The sequence below is a fragment of the Aotus nancymaae genome, unplaced genomic scaffold (genome assembly GCF_030222135.1).
Source record: "Aotus nancymaae isolate 86718 unplaced genomic scaffold, 86718_ANA_hifiasm-v0.15.2.pri h1tg000021l, whole genome shotgun sequence".
Classification (NCBI taxonomy): Eukaryota; Metazoa; Chordata; class Mammalia; order Primates; family Aotidae; genus Aotus; species Aotus nancymaae.
The window spans coordinates 1406678-1429523 of NW_026988433.1; the positions used below are offsets into that span (position 1 = coordinate 1406678).

The window sequence follows — 22846 nt, forward strand, 5'->3', positions numbered from 1 at the left end:
TTCAGTGAAGACATTCACGAGGAATGAAGAGAGTATGTATGTGATACGGACAGGAGGCAGGGGAACACTGACGAGGGCTCACACTGCAGCCTGGACCCACGGCCCACAGTGAGAACTATCCCTGCACACTGCAGCCTGGACCCACGGCCCACAGTGAGAACTATCCCTGCACACTGCAGCCTGGACCCACGGCCCACAGTGAGAACTATCCCTGCACACTGCAGCCTGGACCCACGGCCCACAGTGAGAACTATCCCTGCACACTGCAGCCTGGACCCACGGCCCACAGTGAGAACTATCCCTGCACACTGCAGCCTGGACCCACGGCCCACAGTGAGAACTATCCCTGCACACTGCAGCCTGGACCCACGGCCCACAGTGAGAACTATCCCTGCACACTGCAGCCTGGACCCACGGCCCACAGTGAGAACTATCCCTGTACACTGCAGCCTGGACCCACGGCCCACAGTGAGAACTATCCCTGCACACTGCAGCCTGGACCCACAGCCCACAGTGAGAACTATCCCTGTACACTGCAGCCTGGACCCACAGCCCACAGTGAGAACTATCCCTGTACACTGCAGCCTGGACCCACGGCCCACAGTGAGAACTATCCCTGTACACTGCAGCCTGGACCCACGGCCCACAGTGAGAACTATCCCTGTTTTCACGCCGACTGTTGCCAGCCCCGCTCTCTGTCCTGTAAGAACCCCAGACCCCAGACTCAGGGGATACACACACAGAAATTATCTTCCCCCTGTACCCGCTTTCCAGCTTCTCTTCCTGCTGAGAGCCACTTACACTGCTCGAAAGTCCTCCACATTCACCATCCTTTAATTTGTGTGACCTGATTCTTCCTGGACGCCGGACAGGCACTCAGGTACCAAGAGGGCAGGATGTAAAGACTGTCACCCTGGCCCTCCACTGAGCTGACATTCAGCACTGATTGTGACATGCCTTCCGGGGCTCCGGGGGTCACAGACACCCCTTCCTGGACGGCAGAGCTAGACAGCACTGGAACATGCTTGGATGCTGCTTTGAGGCCCGCACAGAGCCTGCTCCCACCAGGGAGGAGCGACCGGCCGGCTCCAGCATTCCTTTGCTCTGCTTCCCGCACCTGGCCGCTCGTGCGCTCCCTCTCATAAGGGATTGAGTGGTGTCCGAGTAATGAGCCATCCGCTTTGCGAGTCCTGAGAAGGGGTCAAGGGAACTCTCACGTCTCACATGCGGGTTTATATGCACTATTTTTGCATACGCTTTTATACATTTTATAAACCACCTGAAACATTTAGGGTACTGCCACTATCTTTCCACGCCAACAGGCACACTTCAGGACATCACGTGCCGCTGTACTGAATATGTACAATCACCTCTCCTCACGATCAACGGGGCTGAACACGGACGTGAGCGCAGAAAGACTGAGTACAAACGCGAATCGAGCACATCGTAAAGAAGGCTCTGTGAGTCACTGGGGAGACGTACGACTTACTGGACGTGTCGCACGTAGCGACATGCTCCTCAAACTGAAATAAATTCCCAGTGCGGCAGGTCAAATGCATACCAGGGGAAAAAACGTTTGTGGCACTGATGACAAACAGCTAACACGAAGCCATGCAGACAAAGATAACCAGAAGAAACACGGGCCTGGCTAAGGGACAGCCAGCTCCGAAGGCAGCAGACAATGCTGAGAAACATTAGCCAAGTGACTCAGAATCACTTACCACTGAATACGAAAGTTAAAGCTGTTTTCCCACCGAAAGGCTGACGGTAACCAACGCCGACAGGGGCATGCAGAAACAGTTCTCACGCCCGTGGGGGCAATAAGACTGCTACGATCCCTTCAGAGGTCAGTTTGGCAGTATCTCAAATTAAAAAAGCAATTCCATGGTGAGAATTTCCCCCATGGGTGCACTCGCTGGAGTCCATAAGACACAGGACACTGATCAGGTGAAAGCGGCACCGTTCACAAAGACAGACCCGAGACGCAGCTCACGCGGTGGGGGGATTTACAGGTAAACTACTTGCAGCCGTTCAGCCAGTAAGTATCTACCGAGTGCCTGGAACACACCCAACACCACTGTAAGTATCTACCGAGTGCCTGGAACACACCCAACACCACTGTAAGTATCTACCGAGTGCCTGGAACACACCCAACACCACTGTAAGTATCTACCGAGTGCCTGGAACACACCCAACACCACTGTAAGTATCTACCGAGTGCCTGGAACACACCCAACACCACTGTAAGTATCTACCGAGTGCCTGGAACACACCCAACACCGCTGTAAGTATCTACCGAGTGCCTGGAACACACCCAACACCACTGTAAGTATCTACCGAGTGCCTGGAACACACCCAACACCGCTGTAAGCACTGAGAACAGAAGGATCTCCACTGTAACGGAAAAAGGCACGGTGTCAGAAAAAGACGTAGGCTATGATCCCATCATTGTGAGGGTTCACATCTCTACACACGTGAATCATATTTTTTCCACTCAGGGATACTCAGGAAGCAAATGGGGTGGATGCACATGACTGATCTCATTCAGCCGAAAATGGAAGGGGGCCCGACGCGACTACTGAGTGGCTGGACCCAGAGGACACTGTGCTAGGTGAAGCACAGACCCTGCAGAATCCCACGCATGCGCGGTCCCGAGTCCAGGTCACAGAGACGGAAAGCCGGTGGTGCCAGGGCTGGCGGGCGGGGCGAGCGGGAGGTACTGCTGAATGGCTGTAGAGTTTTGCTGGTGGAAGATAAACATTCTGGTCATGGCTGCACAGTGAAAATATATTTGATGCCAGCATAAGTCGTACAGTTAAAAAAGGTAAAATAGTAACCTTCCTGTTAAAAACCCAAAATATACATCAGGGAGAGAATTCAGAGGAATTTTAAAAATTGCCATTTCCACAGGAATTAAAAAAAATACACAAGAAGTAGAGGACCTTTCCTCTTTGTTTTGTATCTTTCTCTAGCATTTGCACTTTAAAAATCATGCGTATCATATGTATACATCACTTTTATAAAACGCAACGTAAAGACAGAAAAGCCAGTGTCCTTCAGGCCATCAGCTGCACCGTGGCTGTTCCCAGCTAACTGGAAGATGACAGTAAAATTCCTGCCGTGTGACGCCAGGTCTTGTACGGGGGACTGTCCTCATGCCACCCTGCTTGTGGTTTCTCCCCGCAGAGCCAGCCTGAGCTGGCCACGGCCCCGACAGACCTGGGCCGGTGGCGGGGGCATGAGCCTCCTGGGGCCGGCGTGCTGTCGGACACACAAGCTTCCTCACCCAGGGTGTGAGGCGGCCAAATGTGATCTCACTTCAAGTCCTCCTGGACTCCGAGAATTTTACAGCTACATGGTTGGGTTGAGTGTCTCCATAGCAGTGAGGGAAGTATACGCTAGAATACCTACCTAGTAAAGTCAAGGGTAACCTGTCCCCAGAAGCTGTTTCAGGCTAAAAATATTTTCAAGTTTGAACCTTATTTATGACAATTGCCAACTTAATTACAAGTATTTTTGTTTCAGAAGCAATTAAAGACATTTATCACCATCTGCTACAACCATTACATTTTTGGTGTGATGGCGTGGTAGCTTAACCTGCACATACACACAGACATCCAGGGAGAGCACCCCAGTGATTACTCATTTCTGTGTTCAAGAGATTCTCCTGCCTCAGCCTCCTAAGTAGCTGGGATTATAGGCATATGTCACCACGCCCCACTAATTTTTTGCATTTTTAGTAGAGATGACGTTTCACCATGTTGGCCAGGCTGGTCTTGAACTCCTAACCTCAGGCAATCCACCCACCTTGGCCTCCCAAAGTGCTGGGATTACAGGCATGAGCCATGGTGCCCAGCCAAGAAATCCTATTAAAGCTGAGGAATAGCGAGGTGCAGTGGCTCACGCCTGTAATCCCAGCACTTTGGGAGGCTGAGGCGGGTGGATCAGGTCAGGAGATTGAGACCAGCCTGGCCAACGTGGTGAAACCCTGTCTCTACTAAAAATACAAAAATTAGCTGGGCGTGGTGGCATGCACCTGTGGTCCCAGCTACTCAGGAGGCTGAGGCAAAAGAATTGCTTGAATCTGGGAGGCAGAGGTGGGCGTGGTGGCATGCACCTGTGGTCCCAGCTACTCAGGAGGCTGAGGCAAAAGAATTGCTTGAATCTGGGAGGCAGAGGTTGCAGTGAACCAAGATCGCACCACTGCATTCTAGCCTGGGAAACAGAGCAAGGCTCCATTACACACACACGCACGCACACACACACATGCTAAGGAATGACCACAGATTCTTCTTGCTTTTGCCATAACTGGCTGAAGTGAGGAGCCAGGAGGTGGCCCCAACTCTGAAGAGCTATGGAAAGGCTGTGAGATGGTGTCCGGAGGGCTGCTGGGCATTCCCACCTTCCGGGACTGGCACATTGAATGGCTCAGAGGACTGGGTGCCACTGACCTGTGGAGCTGAGGCCACAGCAAGTGTCCCGAACACTCAGGAATCAGGGGCAGGAGCCCACCTGTGGCACTCGGGGACTTGACAGGGTCTCACATAAGCTCGCCTTCTCTGCTACTCTTATCTAATTCTCCCCTCCTTGCTCATCAGCTATTACTTCTGAGGCCTCCTGCCAGATGGGAGAGGATTTCAGACTGACCCGCAACAGAAGAGAGCTGATTCAGCCTTTAGCATCATTTGAAAAGTCTGAGCTCAGAATGTTGTTTTCCAAAGAAAAATAAGCCAAGTGACTTCAAGCAGAGAATCAGTTTTGAATAATGGCCCTGGACTCTTAGAAACATCAATATAATTAAAGTGAAAAGCTCATTCTGTATTATGAGAAAAAAACAGCTACAAAGGACATTTAGGGCCACTTGGAGCAATGTGGCTGCGGCCTGCAGGGAAGGTGACGTACGTCAGTGGGCAGTCTGCGTGTGGCACCGTGCTTCCCAGGAGAGGGCCCTGTGTGGGAAATGCAGCCACGGTATCCAGGGCAGAGCGGTCACCAACGTCTGCAAACGACTTTCAGGGAAGGCGCGCAGGCGTGGGTCAACGTGGAGCACATGCACACGCTCGCCTGGGGCACTGGGGTCATCTTACCATTCTTTCACATTTTTTGAAGGTTTAAAACTTTTCAAAAAGCAAAATTCCTGGAGTTACTACTTTTTTAATTCTTTCCAACTTTTACTTACTTAATCACCAGGCAGTGAGCAGAGTAGCTGACAGGCAGATTTTTGATCTTCATTCTCCTCCTCCTCCCGCCCTCCACCCTCCATTAGGCCCTGGTGACTGTCGTTCCCTTCTCTGTGACCATGTGTACTCAGTGTTTAGCTCTCACTTATAAGCGAGAACAAGCGGTGTTTGGTTTTCCGTTCCTGTGTTCATTCATTTTTTTTTAAAGAGAGAGATTAGGTTGAAATTTTATAAAATGATTTTTAAGCTGCTCTTAAAATAACATAAAACCACGTCTTTTTTTTTTTTTTGAGACAGAGTCTCGCTCTGTCGCCAGGCTGGAGTACAGCGGCGCGATCCCGGCTCACTGCAACTTCCGTTTTCCGGTTTCAAGCAATTCTCCTGCCTCAGCCTCCCGAGTAGCTGGGACTACAGGCACGCACCACCACGCCCGGCTAATTTTTTGTACTTTTAGTAGAGATGGGGTTTCACCATGTTGGCCAGGATGGTCTCGATCTCTTGACCTCATGATCCACCCACCTTGGCCTCCCAAAGTGCTGGGATTACAGGTGTGAGCCACCGCGCCTGGCCACACAGTTTTTTTTTTTGAGACGCAGTCTCACTCTGTTGTTCAGGCTGGAGTGCAATGGCGCAATCTAGGCTCACCGCAATCTCTGCCTCCTGGGTTCAAGCAATTCTCCTGCAGCAGCCTGCCAAGTGGTTGGGATTACAGGCATGCGCCACCGCGCCTGGCTAAAAACCGTAACTTTTTAAGCTATTGTCTAATTGCAGATCTAAACCCATTCTAGTATTATAGTTCAAATATTAAGTCAGCTTTTAATTCAACTACAACGACAGGACTAGCCACTACAATGCTCAGTTTTGCCATAGTTAATTGATACAAAGACAATCCTTCTTTAATCCTAAAAGGATGTGTCCTACTCTATTAATTTTTCTTACTTTAAAAGAGTTATGTCTCCAAAATGCTCCTGAACTCCCCAAATAATCTCTTTGATTCTTCAAGTATATTCTTAGATATTCTTGAAGTACAGTTTAAATACAAAATAAAATTCAGAGACAAAACTGCTACAAAGAATCTACAATACAACTTAAAAGATTTGAAAATGATGTGACTAAAGAAAAAGCAGAGTTTTCACTGAATGTGACTAATTGCTGCACTGCTGAAGGGACCAGTGCCTCCTGAAGGCCTCTGGTCTCGGGCACCAACACGAGCAATCCCCTTGGCACCAGAGCCAGCGTCTCCTGAAGGCCTCTAGCCTGAGGCCTCTGGTGCAGGAGACTTGTAAGGCAGCCACATGATAACCCCCATGTAAGACCATATTCTGTTCACACCAGAGGAGGAGCTACCTACTCCTGGAGTATCCCTCTTCCTTTTTCTCTTTAATTAAAGTGCTGCTACTATTGATACAGACCTTGGCAAAAGAATTTCTGCCTTAAGTGTGAGCTCAATACTGGTGCTCCCGCGGAGGCAGGGCTCCAGTGAAGCGTGTCTGCACTTCCCCAGCAGGACGCATGGGAGGCACTCCCTGAGCCCTCCTGCCAGCCCCATAAAGGCAGCTGTGAAGCAGAGGCCCATCTGAAATCGCAGGCAGTATTTGGTGTTTACGTGAACAAGTGCGCTTACAGGGGAACTGTTGTCAAATTCTTAGACTCACAGCCATAAAGATAAAGCAAAAGCTGGTCACTCCATGTAGGAAGGAAGAGCTGGAGGTTCATAGCCCTCACTCAGGCCAGAGACTAGGGCAGCTGGAGGGAGGCACACCCTCACCTGCTTCTATCCACCATGCAGCCCCGCAAATACCAACTCAGAACTTCTTTAACATACCTCTACGCTCAAAGGACTCTCCTCAATTTTCCCAGCTTCTGTTTCCGGCAGAGGATTTTTTAGGGTCTGTAAAAATAAAGCCGCTTTCCTTTTACGTTCTGCTTGAAGCTGTTTCTCTTTTGACTCCTTCGACGCCTGGGCCAGCTTTTCCCGGGCAGCAGCTGCGAGGCGGTCTTCCAGCTTTTGCTTTGCTTAAGGAATCAATAAAGAAAAAAGAGAAGTTTAGAGCAAGATGCATTTTACCTCATCTTACTTTTCACAGGTTGCAAAAGCGTCATACAATGTAGTTAGTTAAAATTTCTGAATAGGTACATACGTCGGACAAATCAAATTTTGAGAGAATTAGTTTATAACGTGCCCTTCTCTGGACATTATACTTTCAGAGTTTGAAGGTTGATGAGATGCTATACTCATGAAAACTGGAATAATGAACACCTCTCAACGTATATCCAAAATATTCACACCAGGCAATAAACACTCTATCAAGTGTTTTATTCCAAATGATCCGACAGTTGGTTAGTTTACACACAGTAAGGACAGGCTGAGATGCACAGGCATGAGTACAAGTCTGCTTAGGGAGAACACAATGGAAGTTCTTCATGGTAAGGTTACTGTGGTTGAAAAATGGCCTCTTTTAAATGTTGCTTGATCTGAATGTGTGTATACAGAAAAAGCAATTTCAGAAAACCAGTTAGAACAGGTAACAACCACAAATGCAGCAACCATTATTTGAGTGCTTTAATGCAGAATAGAACTTATTTTGGAGTCGGACAGGAAGACTATATGCTGACCCCATGCTGCTGGCAGAGCTGGGGCGGGTGTGGTGGCCACGCTGTGGCCCATGAAGACGAGCCGCAGCCTGAAAACCAGCTGGGTACACACCACCTTCCAGGGCCCGATGGTTCTGCGTGGAGGCAGCCTCACAAAAGGGCATCTCGTAGTTTGGTTCCTGAGCTGGAAAGAGAGGCTGAGCCTTTCACCCTGGGCTGCCAGCCAAGCGCAAAGTGAGCCTCCATAAACGCATTCTGCGGTGGCACATTAGGGTTAAGACGGCCAGCTCAGTTTCTATGAAAACCAACTGCCAATGGCACTGCATTTGAGGCTCAGTGAAGAGCAGAGCTCATTCCTCTAACAGAGAATGTTTCAAAATCTCAGACATGTTACACAACTCCCAAATGGTTCTGATTTCCAAAGCCTTCCGATTCTAGTTGGCAGTCTCCATATTTTTGGCTTAGCAGATAAATCTTATATTTATGTATTTCCTTGCTTTCAAGAAGTTTAAAAGCTATCAACAAACCTTGCTTTGCTTCTAGCTCCTCCTGGGTAAGTTGAGGCTTCTTCTCCTCAACAACTATACAGGGTGGGGCAACTGCTGGGTTAGTGTTTGCAGCACTACTAGAACTTTCTTGGCCTTCTTTGCTTTCTTCATCATCATCACTGTCATCATCTAGCTTAACACGATTTTTTTCCAGGGGAAGCAGATCATTTTCTTTGGCCTTGATTGCAAAGCTTATTGGAGCAAATGAAGCTATTGAGGAAAGGTGAAAATTACGATACATGTTTAGGTAACAAGAAGCACCGAGCGGAAATCTTCGCAGGCCCTGCTAACCCCCTGAGCGTTAGCTGGTGGGAAGGGAACAGCTAGCATGGAGCCAAATCTTATGCAGGGTCTGCGGCGAGCCCCTAAACCGTGTCCTGTGGCAGGGGCAGTGAGGGACACCTGTGCCATCAGAGTGGCACTGTGCAGGTGTGCACTGCACGGTGTGGGGCTGGGGTGAGCGAGCCCCTAAACCGTGTCCAGTGGCAGGGAGCAGTGGGGGGTGCCTGTCCATCAGAGCAACCCTGTGCAGGTGTGCACTGCAAGGTGTGGGGCTGGGGCGAGCCCCTAAACTGTGTCCCAAGGCAGGGCAGCCCACGCTATGGGAAGCGCACTCACTGGGGACTGCATGGCAGGGACACTCGCAGTCACCTGCAATTTTTAATGGTCAATTATTGTCATTTTTCTTTAAAAAAATGTTCATGGCTCAGCATATATCTGAATTTGCTTCAGCAGGCATATGATGTGACTCCACTATAAACAGGAAAATTCCCCATTATATAAAATAACCTTTTCTTACGAAGCAAAAATGACAGAATCCATGCCTTTATTCAGCAAACATTTTTACCTACTTGTGACAGGCATTATGTTAGACCATTACCTGTAAGAAAATTTCAAACCTAGCGTAACAAAAATTTAGGAGCAATCCCTCCTCCTAGAATATTCAGTTAAATTTAACAGAAATACAGAGGCCCCAAAGAAAAAAATCACCTCCCCTGCCCGCCACCCCCGACTCAATGAACACTGAGTCCCTTCCTCTTTTAGATGCTGTGATAAATGGCTCTTGGCAGGAGCTCATTGGTTGCAATAAAGTAGGTATTTTCAAAAATATTAGTTATTATTTATGAAGACTATTCAAGTAACCCACACGGAAGGGGACGTTAAGTGCACTGAGAACCAGGTGACTGAGAGGGAGTGGGCTCTGGGTAAACAAGGCAGGTTCTAGAAGGGCTGCAAATTCTGTGTGTGAGGCTGCGGCTGGAGCACAGCGGGGGCTACCTGGCTGGCCCCGGAGGAGGTCCCCCTGCTTTAGCATTTTACAGCTCCAAACCCATGGGTGATGTTAAGCAGACAGTTAAGTATATGACAGCCCAGACCCCCTGAAATGTAACCACTTTTCATCAATGACCGCCTCGAGTGACCGGGCACACACCAAGATGCCAAGGCCGGGAGAGTGGTATTTCATAAGGTAAAAATAAGCAGCAGCAAAATGAGCCTGGTATTATCTGTGCAATGCCACCCCTACTTGTGCAGTGTGTATTTACATTCATAACAACCCCCCTAAAACACACACACAAGGAACTGAAAATGTGTTTTGTAAGGATAGGCATTATTAACCATTTTATTGTGGTTATGCTTTTAAAAGTCTTTACTTTTAGAGACACACACTAAAGTGTTCATGGAAAAAGTGCTATGACGATGGGGACTAACTTCAGAATATTCTGCAAGTGGCATTTAATAAAGTGACCGAGACACATAAGGTAGTGCCATCCCCAGGGCCGGCAGCTGAAGCCAGATGATGAGCATGTGTGTGGGGTACGAGCAGTCATTATGTGATACTCTGTTTCTCTACATGTTTGAGATTTTCCGTAAGAAAAAAAAAACAACTGGTCAGGTGTGGTGGCTCACGCCTATAATCCCAGCACCTTGGGAGGCTGAGGTGGATGGATCACCTGAGGTCAGGAGTTCGAGACCAGCCTGGCCAACATGATGAAACCGCACTGCTACTAAAAATATAAAAATCAGCTGGGTTTGGTGGTGTGTGTTTGTAGTCCCAGCTACTTGGGAGGCTGAGGCAGGAAAATCGCTTGAACCTGGGAGGCAGAGGTTGCAGTGAGCCAAAATCATGCCACTGCACTCCAGCCTGGGTGACAGAGTAAGACTCCGTGTCAAAAAACAACACAAAAAAAAACAAAATGAAACAAGAAACCAAAACTAACAAGGGGCTAGACTAAAACATACCACAAAACGATTTGAAAACAGTGTTCCCAAACCATCTCCCCAAATGAGAAAGAGATGCAATCAACAAGTAAGAGTAATGTAATAGATGAAAGCTTCTGGAACACTTCCTAGCAAAGCTTATTTCATCTTACATTTTATTCTATCTATTCTTTTTGAGACAGGGTCCCACTGTGTTGCCCAGGCTGTAGTGCAGTGATGCAATCATGGCTTACTGCAGCCTTGACCTCCTGGCCTCAAGTGATCCTCCTGCCGGAGCCTCCTGAAGTGCTGGGATTATAAGCATGAGCTGCCATGCCCAGCCTCAAGTAGACTTTTTTTTTTTGAGACAGAGTCTCGCTTTTGTGACCCAGGCTGGAGTGCAGTGGCGCAATCTCAGCTCACTGCAACCTCTGCCTCCCGAGTTCAAGTGATTCTCCTGCCTTAGCCTCCTGAGTAGCTGGGATTACTGGCGCCTGCCACCATGCCCAGCAAATTTTTTGTATTTTTAGTAGAGACAGGGTTTTGCAATGTTGGCCAGGCTGGTCTCGAACTCCTGACCTCAGGTGATCCACCCGCCCTGGCCTCTAAAGTAGACATTTTAAAGCTAGTATCTATTCACATCAAACACAAAGCCAAAAAGCACAGCTATCCACTACACAGAGTGGCCTGTGACAGACGGCCCGCAGGTACACACTACACAGAGTGGCCTGTGACAGACGGCCCGCAGGTACACACTACACAGAGTGGCCTATGACACATGGCCCGCAGGTACACACTACACAGAGTGGCCTATGACACACGGCCCGCAGGTACACACTACACAGAGTGGCCTGTGACAGACGGCCCGCAGGTACACACTACACAGAGTGGCCTATAACACATGGCCCGCAGGTACACACTACACAGAGTGGCCTATGACACACGGCCCGCAGGTACACACTACACAGAGTGGCCTGTGACAGACGGCCCACAGGTACACACTACACAGAGTGGCCTATGACACACGGCCCGCAGGTACACACTACACAGAGTGGCCTATGACACACGGCCCGCAGGTACACGCTACACAGAGTGGCCTATGACACACGGCCCGCAGGTACACGCTACACAGAGTGGCCTATGACACACGGCCCGCAGGTACACGCTACACAGAGTGGCCTATGACACACGGCCCTCAGGTACACACTACACAGAGTGGCCTGTGGCAGACGGCCCGCAGGTACACACTACACAGAGTGGCCTATGACACACGGCCCTCAGGTACACACTACACAGAGTGGCCTATGACACACGGCCCGCAGGTACACACTACACAGTGGCCTGTGACACACGGCCCGCAGATACACACTACACAGAGTGGCCTGTGACACACGGCCCGCAGGTACACACTACACAGAGTGGCCTGTGGCAGACGGCCCTCAGGTACACACTACACAGAGTGGCCTATGACACACGGCCCTCAGGTACACACTACACAGAGTGGCCTATGACACACGGCCCTCAGGTACACACTACATAGAGTGGCCTATGACACACGGCCCTCAGGTACACACTACACAGAGTGGCCTATGACACACGGCCCGCAGGTACACACTACACAGTGGCCTGTGACACACGGCCCGCAGATACACACTACACAGAGTGGCCTGTGACACACGGCCCGCAGGTACACACTACACAGAGTGGCCTGTGGCAGACGGCCCTCAGGTACACACTACACAGAGTGGCCTATGACACACGGCCCTCAGGTACACACTACACAGAGTGGCCTATGACACACGGCCCTCAGGTACACACTACATAGAGTGGCCTATGACACACGGCCCTCAGGTACACACTACACAGAGTGGCCTATGACACACGGCCCGCAGGCCTCCCTTACTCAACCTTTACAACTCCATAGGACGGACACTGAGAGGCTCCCCATTTTAAAGACCAGAAAACCGAGGCTGAAAAGGTTTAAGTTTCTCAAGGTCCCATGGGTAAGTGCAGGGAATCAGGAATTACTTCTTTGTGTGGAATTTTTCAGTCACAAAACTGTTGCTTCTGCCTAGCATCTTCCTTGCAGATGACATCACAGCACATGGAAGCATGTCCTACAGCCTCAGGGAGTGGTTCTGCTGCATTCAGAATAAAACCCAGTTCCTTCCCAAGGCTGCAAGTCCCTGCGTGATCGGGGCCACTGCTCCACTTTTGCACTGGGCTGTCTTCCGCCTGAGAGCTGCCTGCTCTTCTCCTGTCCCTTTCATATTCTTCAAGGACTGGCCCCCACGAGGCTTCCTCAGACAGGCCTGCCCAACCTCTTTCCTGCACACCATTCACTACGGTTTGCATTCACCCACCACTGGTCTGCTAGCTCCCCGCCGGTGCAGGACAGGACCACGCAGGGACAGACGTGTGGCTGACGTGGCCTCTGGTACCCCTGAGTGAATCCTCCATCTTCCATAGCAAACAGGTTTCTGTTTTTTAGCTAACAACTTTTATTGCTAACTTCTAACTTAAAAGTGATATACATTTTCTCTATGGGAAAATTGGAAAACATATGAGCAAAAATAAAGACCAACTGCAATTCCAATATGGAAGAAATCATGTGACTGTAGTTAGTGGATGCCTGGGGAGACACGTACAGTGTACATGTGTGTGTAAAGCGGGGCACAAGCTCCCTGTTCAATTCCTTTACAGTGCGGACATGTGTCCGCGTCAACACAGTCCACGTAGACAGCAGTAAACAGTATGGACATGCCAATTCACAATTTCCCTAACTGTTTCCAGTTTTTTTATTTTAAAAGACAAACATGCGTACAAGGAACATCCTTGTATAGACATCTTAGTAAAACACACGATTCTAGGAGTAGAAGGTCATTTGCACTTAAAATTCAGTCCACATTGCTGGGTTGTATCAACTTACACTTCCAAAAACAGTGTTCCCACTGCCCACAGCCTCACCACCACTGTTACTCTTTAAACTTTGTCAAGTAAAGGCAAAAAATAACAACTTGCTAATGAGGATACACTGAAAAAATACATTTACGGGCCATCGATTTTTCTTCTTTTTGGAACCATCTTTTCATGTCCTTTACCTACTTCTCTAGGGCAGTCACTGTCTTTTCTTATTGAATTATAACGGCTCTTTCTGTAGTAAGGATGCTACCCTTTATCTCTGTATGTTAGCAATCACTGCCATTCCTCTATTTGTCTTTTAATCTTATTCAGGCTATGCCCCCATTAGACCTACGAATCTTTCCCTGACTTATGGCTTCGGTTCTTAGGCACTTCTTTCCAGCTTCAAGATTATTTTGGAAAACTACCTTTGTATTTTTCTACTTTTATATTTTAAATACTGAATTTATATGGAATTATGGTTGTCAAATATGTGTCTTATTATTTTCCAAAATGGAAAGCCTGTTTTCCCATCATCAATCATTGTTACACTAAAGTCGTTTCATCACACAAAATCATGCAAATCTGAGAGAATGTTGCTGCCTTCTTGGCATCTGAGAAAGCCACTCACCTGTTAATACTACTAGAGGATCTTCTCACTTTGTGACATACTGGGATTCCTGGAACAGTCCTACTTGCTCATAAGCTGTTATTATTTTCACGTCTATACTTGCGATTGTGGTCTACAGATTGCCAAGTCGTCTTTCTTAATGCTCTGGAGCGGCTTTAATGATGTAGGCTTCTATTTCTTGAGGGTGAATTAACTTGACCTTTGTCTTGGCTGACTGCCTGGGTGTAGAGGTATTTCACTAACCAATTATTTAAAAAATTCGTTCAGGTCTATAGATCTATGTCAGTTCCTTATTTCTTTATGAAATAATTTCAGCAACTTATGTTTTCTTAGAAAATGCTATTTTTCACTGATTTTCAAATTCATTCAAATTTAAAACAATATATGTTCTTGTATACTTTATTTTCTAGTGTTAACTTCTAGTTGTATCTTGTGTACTTTAAAAAAATCTATGACTTTTTCCCTACGTTGCGCGGGCTGGAGCACAGTGGCGTGGTCTTGACTCACTGCAACCTCTGTCTCCTGGGCTCACATGATCATCCCATCTTAGCCTCCCAAGTAGCTGGGAGCCAGATGTGTGCCATCATGCCTGGCTAATTTAATGTTACTGTTTTTGTAGAGACATGGACAATGTTGTCCAGGCTGGTCTCCACCTCCCAGGCTTAAGTGATCCTCCCACTTCACAGCCCCCGTGAGGAGCTGGTACTATAGGCGTGAGCCACCACTCCAGGCTAAATTTTTTTATTTTTAGCAGAGATGGAGTTTTGTCAGTTGCCCAGGCTGGTCTCGAACTCCTGGACTCAAGTGATCTGCCTGCCTCAGCCTCCCGAAGTGCTGGGATTACAGGTGTGAGCCACCACACTCCACAGTAATTTATTTCTAAGCAATCTTTCCCACATGTCAGATTATCAGTAGCACTAGTTTTATAATATTTTCTATTTTGTGGAATACACAGGAGACCTAAAGATTTTTCTCCGGTTATGCAGGAGTCTGTCTCAGAGATGCCCACATGCCTGGGGACTCAGATGTGTCTCCTGAACTTTGGACTCCCTGTGGGTGCAATGACGTTTGCCTCCTTATCCCTTCAGAGAGAGGCTGGCCTGTGTGTTTTTGAGAACTGAGAGTTGGCATGGGTTTTGTTGGATATCGAGTAGTATATCTCTGTTCAAGTGTCTCAGGCTTGCGTGGATGTAGATGGGAAACTTCTCGGTGTGCTGTTTCGTCTGCCAGGTTCTAGGACAATCAGGGAAGTGTCGAGGAAGCCATCTGGCTGGCAGCAGCCTTGTGTGCAGGGTTGCTCCTCTGCGGGCCCCACAGCTGGCTGGGGCCAGGTGCCTTCACTGGGCTCACAACCCTTGGAGCAGGAGGCAGGCTTGGGCTGTGGGTGCTTTCTGGGGTGTGAGAAGGGCTGCGTGCTGCCTCCTCTGGGGTGCTCCCAGTCTGTTCCAGCCTCCTGGCTGCCCCTGTAACTGATGGCTGACTCTCCTGGGATCACTGCCCTGAGTTTCAAGGGCACTTCCCTGCCAACTCTAGGTGTGCCCCTTATCCTGACTTACAGACAGTACCTGCCCCTGTTTCTAGAGTATTCACTGTTTTCATCCTCTACTTATTATGTTCTTTGGTTATTCCAATGAGAGTGTGAGTGTGGCCGGGAGAGGTGAGATGAATCATTTGTGCTCAGGAACATCCTGGAATGAGAGGCCCAAAGACACAAACAGTGAACCGCCTCATTAGCGGCTCATCGCACTGATTTGGTTCCACTGAGTGATCACCATTCTCATACAAAAAAGCATCTTTACGCAAAGGATGGCCCTCTTGCCCCCCCAGCCCACTTTCTCAACCTCTCATCTCCACGCTGCCTTTCCTTCTGACCAAAGAGCTGTCACTTCGCCCCACTGCCACACCTGTCACACGCCACTCCATGCCACCAATTCCACCAGAAACCTCTGAAGTTGCTCCTCTGGCTTAATTGCGTCACAAAGTCACCAGACTGGATAAAGTTATTCTTCTGACCTAAAACCTGTCAGGTGTGCTGCCCCTCCCCCAGGGGGAGCGCCTGGACAAGCTGGCCAAGGCTCCTTCAGCAGCCACCCCCCCCCCCCCGTCACTGCTGACCGCCTACCACATCTCAGCACGGGGCAGGCGGCTGGCACCACAGGGCTTCTGCCTGGGGCTGTGCTCCTGTCCCGCACCTCCCACTCCAGCAGTGGAACACCTCTCTTCCATGGAACCTCCCTCCCCTGGGGGGAGCCCACGGCTGCTCATATGGCCTTCCATGAGGTTCCTGGCTAAAGAGCCTGCTCTGGCCTTTTTTTCTGTCTGCTTTTTATTGTTACATGTATATCTGTCCTGCAACATGCAAGTCTCCCTCCAAGAACATAACAAAGTAACTGAAATGGAGTGAGTGAAGTATTGCCTGGTAGAGATTCTCACGGAACCTGCTTTGACAAATATATGAATGAATTTCATTGGTACAACAGTTTGCACATAAGGTTTCAGAAGTCCCGGGGAGTATGAAGCATTATTTGAAACTTTCTAAAAATGTCCAGTACACTGAACAGACTGTAAAACAGACACATACCTAAGAGCCGCTCACGCCCACGTTACCTCTAATGCCACGCCAGGCAAGCCTGATGCAGCGCGGAAGGCGGAGGTTTTACCACTGCAACCTTGAGGGGGCCGCCAACCCCACCCCAGCCTGCAGGTGAGGGCACTGAGTCTGAGGTCACTGAGGATCCCAGCTTGCCGACTTAGGTGGAATGTGCAAGGCCAACATGCAAGTGGCGGCGTACCTTTCACCAGCTTCCCGTCTGGGACGGTTTTGCTGGATGACGCCTCCTTCTTCCCGCCTGAGCCTGCCCGTGCTCCCACCTCGGCTGCGTCTTCAGGCGTGCCGTCTTCCCCAGCATCACTCAGCTTCTCAGGAGCAGAGTCTGTGGGAGCCTCTTCTGGTGTGGACACAGCCTAGCGATTAAATGTCATTACAAACTGTCAGCAGGAAATTATACAGTATTTGTCAAAAAAGAGAGAGGTATACATGTTTCACTGGACAACAGCGATTGTAAATTACTGCCCAAGCAGCACCGGGAATAGATGCCCAAATCCAGATCTGCTGTTTTTTCATATAACAGAATGTATCAAAGAGGAGTGGAAGATTTTCTCCTGTCTGAAAAAACATTATACTCTTTGAAACCCTAATACTGCCTTGGGAACCAATCTTCAGATGCTGATTACTGAGAATTCTTTAAAAATACCAAATTATCCCCATCACCTACAGAGGAGTCAGTTTCTTTCAGTTTGGGCCATCGGAGATAAAGGTCTGAAGCAATCTCCTGAGAAACAAGGCCTATGTCATCTCTTCACCAAAACCAGTTTACAAAAATGTCAGGGTGTCTGTGTAACTGAGAAGAGCAGAGCAAAGGCACAAGAGGGGCCTGTAGGACAAGCAGCACTTCCGAGGGTGTGAGCACCATGCCAGGGACCGGGTGAGGGGAAGGGCGCGCAGGAGCAGGCAGAGGCTACGCTCAGAGCACTCCTGGCACCAGCTGGCCAGGCAGGAGGTGCCCACTTATGTTTTGTGTATTTCATACGTGTTAGCACCAAAGAAGCAGGGTACACAGCTGTTGTGAAATGTAGCTAAAAACCAAAGATGGCCAAGACATCGTGTAGCTGAAGAAACAGGATTCTCTTTGTTTAGAACATGCTGGACAAATGATCATCAATGCTGTGAACGTGGGCAGATGCTTTCAACAGAAGTTCCGGAGCTAAGGGGGATGTGAAAGACGGAGTATGCCAGACATACATTAAAAAAGGTGAAGAATCACCCAGCCCTTTCACTCATAGGAGAATAAACAGAAAGCGACCTCTGATCTGGAAGGCAGAGCCACCTGTCAGCTTCACAGCCTCCCTGTATTCAGACACATACCTGTGTGCTATCGCCCCCTTCTTTCTGGAGGAAGAACTGCTTCTTAAACTCATAATAGGCATTATACTGGTGCCACGGCTGCAGGAACTCAAATCTAAGCAGAAACGGAAAGAAAACGGGTCATTTATCAAGACAAGTGCACTGCAGTTACAAGAGACCCTGTTCTCAGCACTTTAAGACGACTAGCTCTTTAATGATCTCAACAACCCCATAAGGTGGTCACTATTATAGCCCCTCATTTTGGTGGCTATAATATGAGGAAGAGTCCACACAGTGGGAGAAATTGCTTGCCCAGGATTACACAGGTCATACTGCAAATGTGACATCATATTTTTATGCTTTACTAGTACCGAGGCATGGGACATCACTTGGTTTTTAAAAAGAAGGGTTTGCATCTAGATTTTTAAGGCACATTCTTGAAAACCATGAATTCCAGGTTTTCATTTTAGGTGGCTTCAAAATTCTTACTTAAAACATGAAACAAACAAAATTTTAACAGGTAACATAATTTAAAAACACCACTCAAACTCTAAGCAATTTAACAAGCCAATTAAAAATTGTATTTATCTAAAAATATTGGCCGGGTGTGGTGGCTCATGCCTGTAATCCCAGCACTTTGGGAGGCTGAGGTATGTCAATCACTTGAGGTCAGTAGTTCAAGACCAGCTTGGCCAACATGGTGAAACCCCATCTCTAGTAAATGACAAAAATTATCCTGGCGTGGTGGTGTATGCCTGCAATCCCAGCTACTTGGGAGGCTGAGGCAGGAGAATTACTTGTTTCCAGGAGGTGCAAGTTGCAGTGAGCCGAGACTGTGCCATTGCACTCCAGCCTGGGAGACAGAGTGAGACTCCTTCTCCAAGAAGGAGGATCAACAACAACAAAAAAGGGCATTTGAGCCAAGAAAAGGATTAAAAACATTAAAAAACTAATTCTGTACCTACATTTAAAAAGGCTAAATAAAACCCCCAAATACCATATACCTACCCAAATACCATGTACCTATCATAGATAAAATTCTTCATCTGACCTTTGATCGTTCTTGGCACGAACACTGGTCTCGAACTTCAGGCCGTTCCGGGCAACATACTCGGCCAGCTTGTCAATCACAGGCTGGACGTCAGGGGGCGGGGGGATGATGGCGGCCACGGGGGCAAGAGCACTGCAGGAGAAGAGTCTGTGAGACCCCCAGGCCTCAGGGATTCACCCCGCTCGGTCCCGGTTGCTAGGGGGTCCTCATCGCCTCAGATACCCAGAGAGACATGTGAGTTATAAACAGTACATAGGGGACGCTCCTGCTGAAGGTAACACATACGACAGAAATCAAAGTCAACTACACAGGATCGTTGTCAGGAGTGAAAATGGGGATTTTAGTGATAAAAGGTGCATTTTTCCTACTAATTAACATTTCCCCCCAATCACAAGCTAATTCTTAGAAACAGCCAAGAATAAGTGGGTTTTTTGTTGTTATATTGAAAAAAAAGGCAACAAGCGTGATTCAGCCTCCTTCATTTCAGGTTTGACTTGCTCAGCATGAGCAGAAAGAGCCGTTTTGACAGAAACTGCCCTGTATTGCATTTCCCAAGAGCCTCCTTTCAGGGCGGGGCATTCCAGCCCCTCTGTAAAGCACCATTCTCGTACTCGCCCACGAGCGCTGGGGGCCCTTGCTGCTGGAGAAGCCGGGGCTCTGCTGATGGCTTCACAGGTCGACTAAAGTAGCTGCCAGCCCCTGCACCCCCCAACCTGCCAACAGCCTGGGAGAGACTCGAGCACCCCAACATCACCTGCATCAACGTTATGAACTCTGCACGTTCTGCAAACAATTGCAGTTTCACTGCACACTGATTCTGCCCAGCACAGCTCGACTGAGACACTCACACAAAGCGCAGGAACAGATGCTGGAGATCTGCGGCCAGTGAGCAATGCTAATGAATTCAACTTTAGAAGTGGTTTGACTTCAAGGCTAAAAAGTCTGTGCTATGACAATTTCTGTTTTCCAGGGAATAATAACTACTCAGGTAATGGGGACCCCTGTCTGTGATCCAGATTACAAGCCTCCCATGGAGACAGACAGCCCCAGTGACCGCGGTGCTGAGTGACTCACAGCAGGGCGCGGCGGACGCTGCCCCTACCTTGTGGTGGTGGTGGTGGTGGTGGTGGTGGCCCCACTGCTTGTCTCTGCCGTGGTTGGGGGTGGTGGCGGCGTGGTCCCGGGAGGCGGTGGGGCGGTGGTGGTCACTCCGGGGGAGTTAGACACGGTCACGCCAGCAGGCAGGGTGCTATAGTAGGTGGCCACGTCGATTCCTGGAGGGGGCGGTGCCAGGCAGTAAGTGCCGTCCGGCAGCATGTAGTAGCTGTAATACATGGCGGCCACAGTCGCTGTGGAGACACATTTCCTAGGCGTGAGCGCGGCCGGTGACAGGCTGGTCCGTGAGTCCATAACGCAGCCACAAGAGCCCTCCCCCTGGCAAGGTGCAGCGTTGCCTCTGCCCATTTCCAACCACGCCGTTTTCTAGATTTTTCTGATACAAGAGGGTTGTCTGTGCAGTATGCAGTTTAGAAGCAGGCAAAGCCACGACACACATCCAAAGACAGATGGAAAGTGAACGGCATGAGGACATTCAAAGTCACCAAACGTGAATATTCTCTAGATAAATTAATGTTCTCCTTAACTTCAAAACGTGCAGGTTGGGAACAGTCCCCTCTATTCCTTTCTCACATGGCCCACCAAGGTCACCTATGCTCAGAATTGCACATGTGAGGAAATGCCTCTGGCATCTCCCACTCCCAAAACAACTCTCATTCTGGAGGCACCGGGCTCCCTCCGTTCACACATTCATCTGGAAACCACCCCCTCCGGAGGCAGCCTGCAGCCCCCGCAACACATGCTGTGCAGGAATTTATTCAGGAAGTTCCCAGGGCACTGAGCCTGTTTCTGGGCATTTCTGTCATAGACAGATGTGCGGCGTCTTCCCACATATTCTCTGCCCACGTGCAACTATCTGTAGGGTAGCAGCGCACTGTCTTAACTAAACAACCTGTGTGGTTATCCTTTTGGGGGCTAAATGTTCAGAACCACGAATCACAGATGATTCAGTGATTAATTATGAAATTGAATTTCCAGTCCTGTTAAGCAACTAGTTCTGACTATACAAAGACTTAATTCCTTCATCTTTATTAGGAGATGGTAAAAATATCTTTCTAATTAAAAACTTTTATCTTCATTTTCAACTAATTCACCTTAAAACAGTAACACTGAAAAACACTGAAAGCTTAACCATGGTTTCCAGTAATATATGTCAGGCAGAGAAAAATTTCAGAAGTATAACAACTTAGAATTTCTCCACCTTTCCATCTTAGATTGGCAAAGCAGCATAATTCCCATGTGCCATAGGCATATTCCCCAGCTGTTAATGACTTTTTATTTAAATTTATATATACATGAACTCCCAAACTGTCATTCTCTAGCTCCGTGTTACTTACACACCAACCACTGTTATGCAAAAACAGCAATATCCCAAATTTTCAAAATAAGATACATGGGCTCAATGTACTCCACATTATCGTTAACATAGAAATACCCGTGTAACATCTCTGACAAAAGACCAGGGGCAGGGATGAGACCCTTGGATGCAAGGGGGAGGAGGCTGACAGAGGGCGGTCTGTCTTCACTGTCTCTGCAGCCTCTGTACTGAGCATAGAACGTGTGCTGGGTTGACGAACTGTCCCTACGGTCTGACATAGGCTCTCCTATCAAAATCAGGATCCAAACAGAAGCAGGTGCTTCTGTGAGAGACAATGTCATCCCTGGAAGAGAGGAGCTGCTGCTCACACCCGCTCCCTGCTGGAGTCATCAGGGATGGATGCTTCCTCCCAGCCCAGTGTGAAGCCAGCGCTCCAGGGGAGAGAGCGCAGCCCAACATGCCCTTGGCTCTAGGGAGGGCTGAGTTCTCTAATTCCACCATGGACTGGCTGCTGTCAGGTCTCAAGCCTCCCACCTCAGCAGGAAGGACAGATACCACGTGTCCTGCGCTGGACAGCCAGTCTCATTCCTAAAAAGAAGCCCAAATATGTTTTAAACTGGGGCCACAAAGAATTCATAAAAGCAAACAAAACAGTTTATAATTATTTCAACCAGTGGTACATATTATGTGGCTCCAACTTGATACCTACATTCTTTACGTATCTGTGGTAAAGTGCAATCACACTGGAATACAACAGAGATGAATAAACCTGTTTTCAAAGCTGCGCACCATTCCTTTGAAAGAACATGTAGTCTGTTAGTCTGTGTGACCTTCCTGAGCCTTCCATCTTGTTAAATAAAAACAAAGTGTTAAGGAAAAACAGCACTGGCAAAATGGCAGACTACTCATCCACTGCAAACATCAAAAACGTTGGCTAAAATACAATGAAGAATTTAGGCTGGGTGCAGGGGGTCACACCTATCATCCAGAACTTTGGGAGGCTGAGGTAAGAGGATGCTTGAGGCCTGGGCAATACTGCAAGACCCCATCTCCAAAAAAAATAAAATAAAATAAAATAAAATAAATGAGCTGGGCATGGTACACACCTGTAGTCCCAGCTACTCGGAAGGTTGTGGCAGGAGGATGGCTTGAGCACAAGTTCGGGGCTGCAGTGAGCTGTGACTACACCACTGCACTCCAGGGTGATGGAGTGAGGCCCTGTCTCTTAAAAAAATTAAAACGTACAGCTGAGCTCACAAAATGAAAAAGGGGCTGTCTCTAGGTGTAAAAATGAAACAAGTCCCCAAATCTGAAAACACCTCCAGGGACACCCTAGCCTAGGTCCACAACTTGCTTCAAAGGCTCCATGCTAAAAAACCATCCAGGCTGACAACGCTCAAGGC

At 48.5% G+C, this 22846-nt stretch overlaps 1 protein-coding gene across 1 annotated transcript in view; it reads right to left on the bottom strand.

Annotated features, from left to right (window-relative positions):
- The window catches only part of SFSWAP (splicing factor SWAP), a 97848-nt gene that overhangs the window by 28690 nt on the left and 46312 nt on the right, over positions 1–22846 (bottom strand). The window contains 6 exon segments of the mRNA XM_064379541.1: positions 7006–7196; positions 8303–8533; positions 16847–17018; positions 17980–18073; positions 19010–19141; positions 20112–20358. Of these exon segments, the coding sequence (XP_064235611.1) occupies positions 7006–7196; positions 8303–8533; positions 16847–17018; positions 17980–18073; positions 19010–19141; positions 20112–20358 (1067 nt within the window).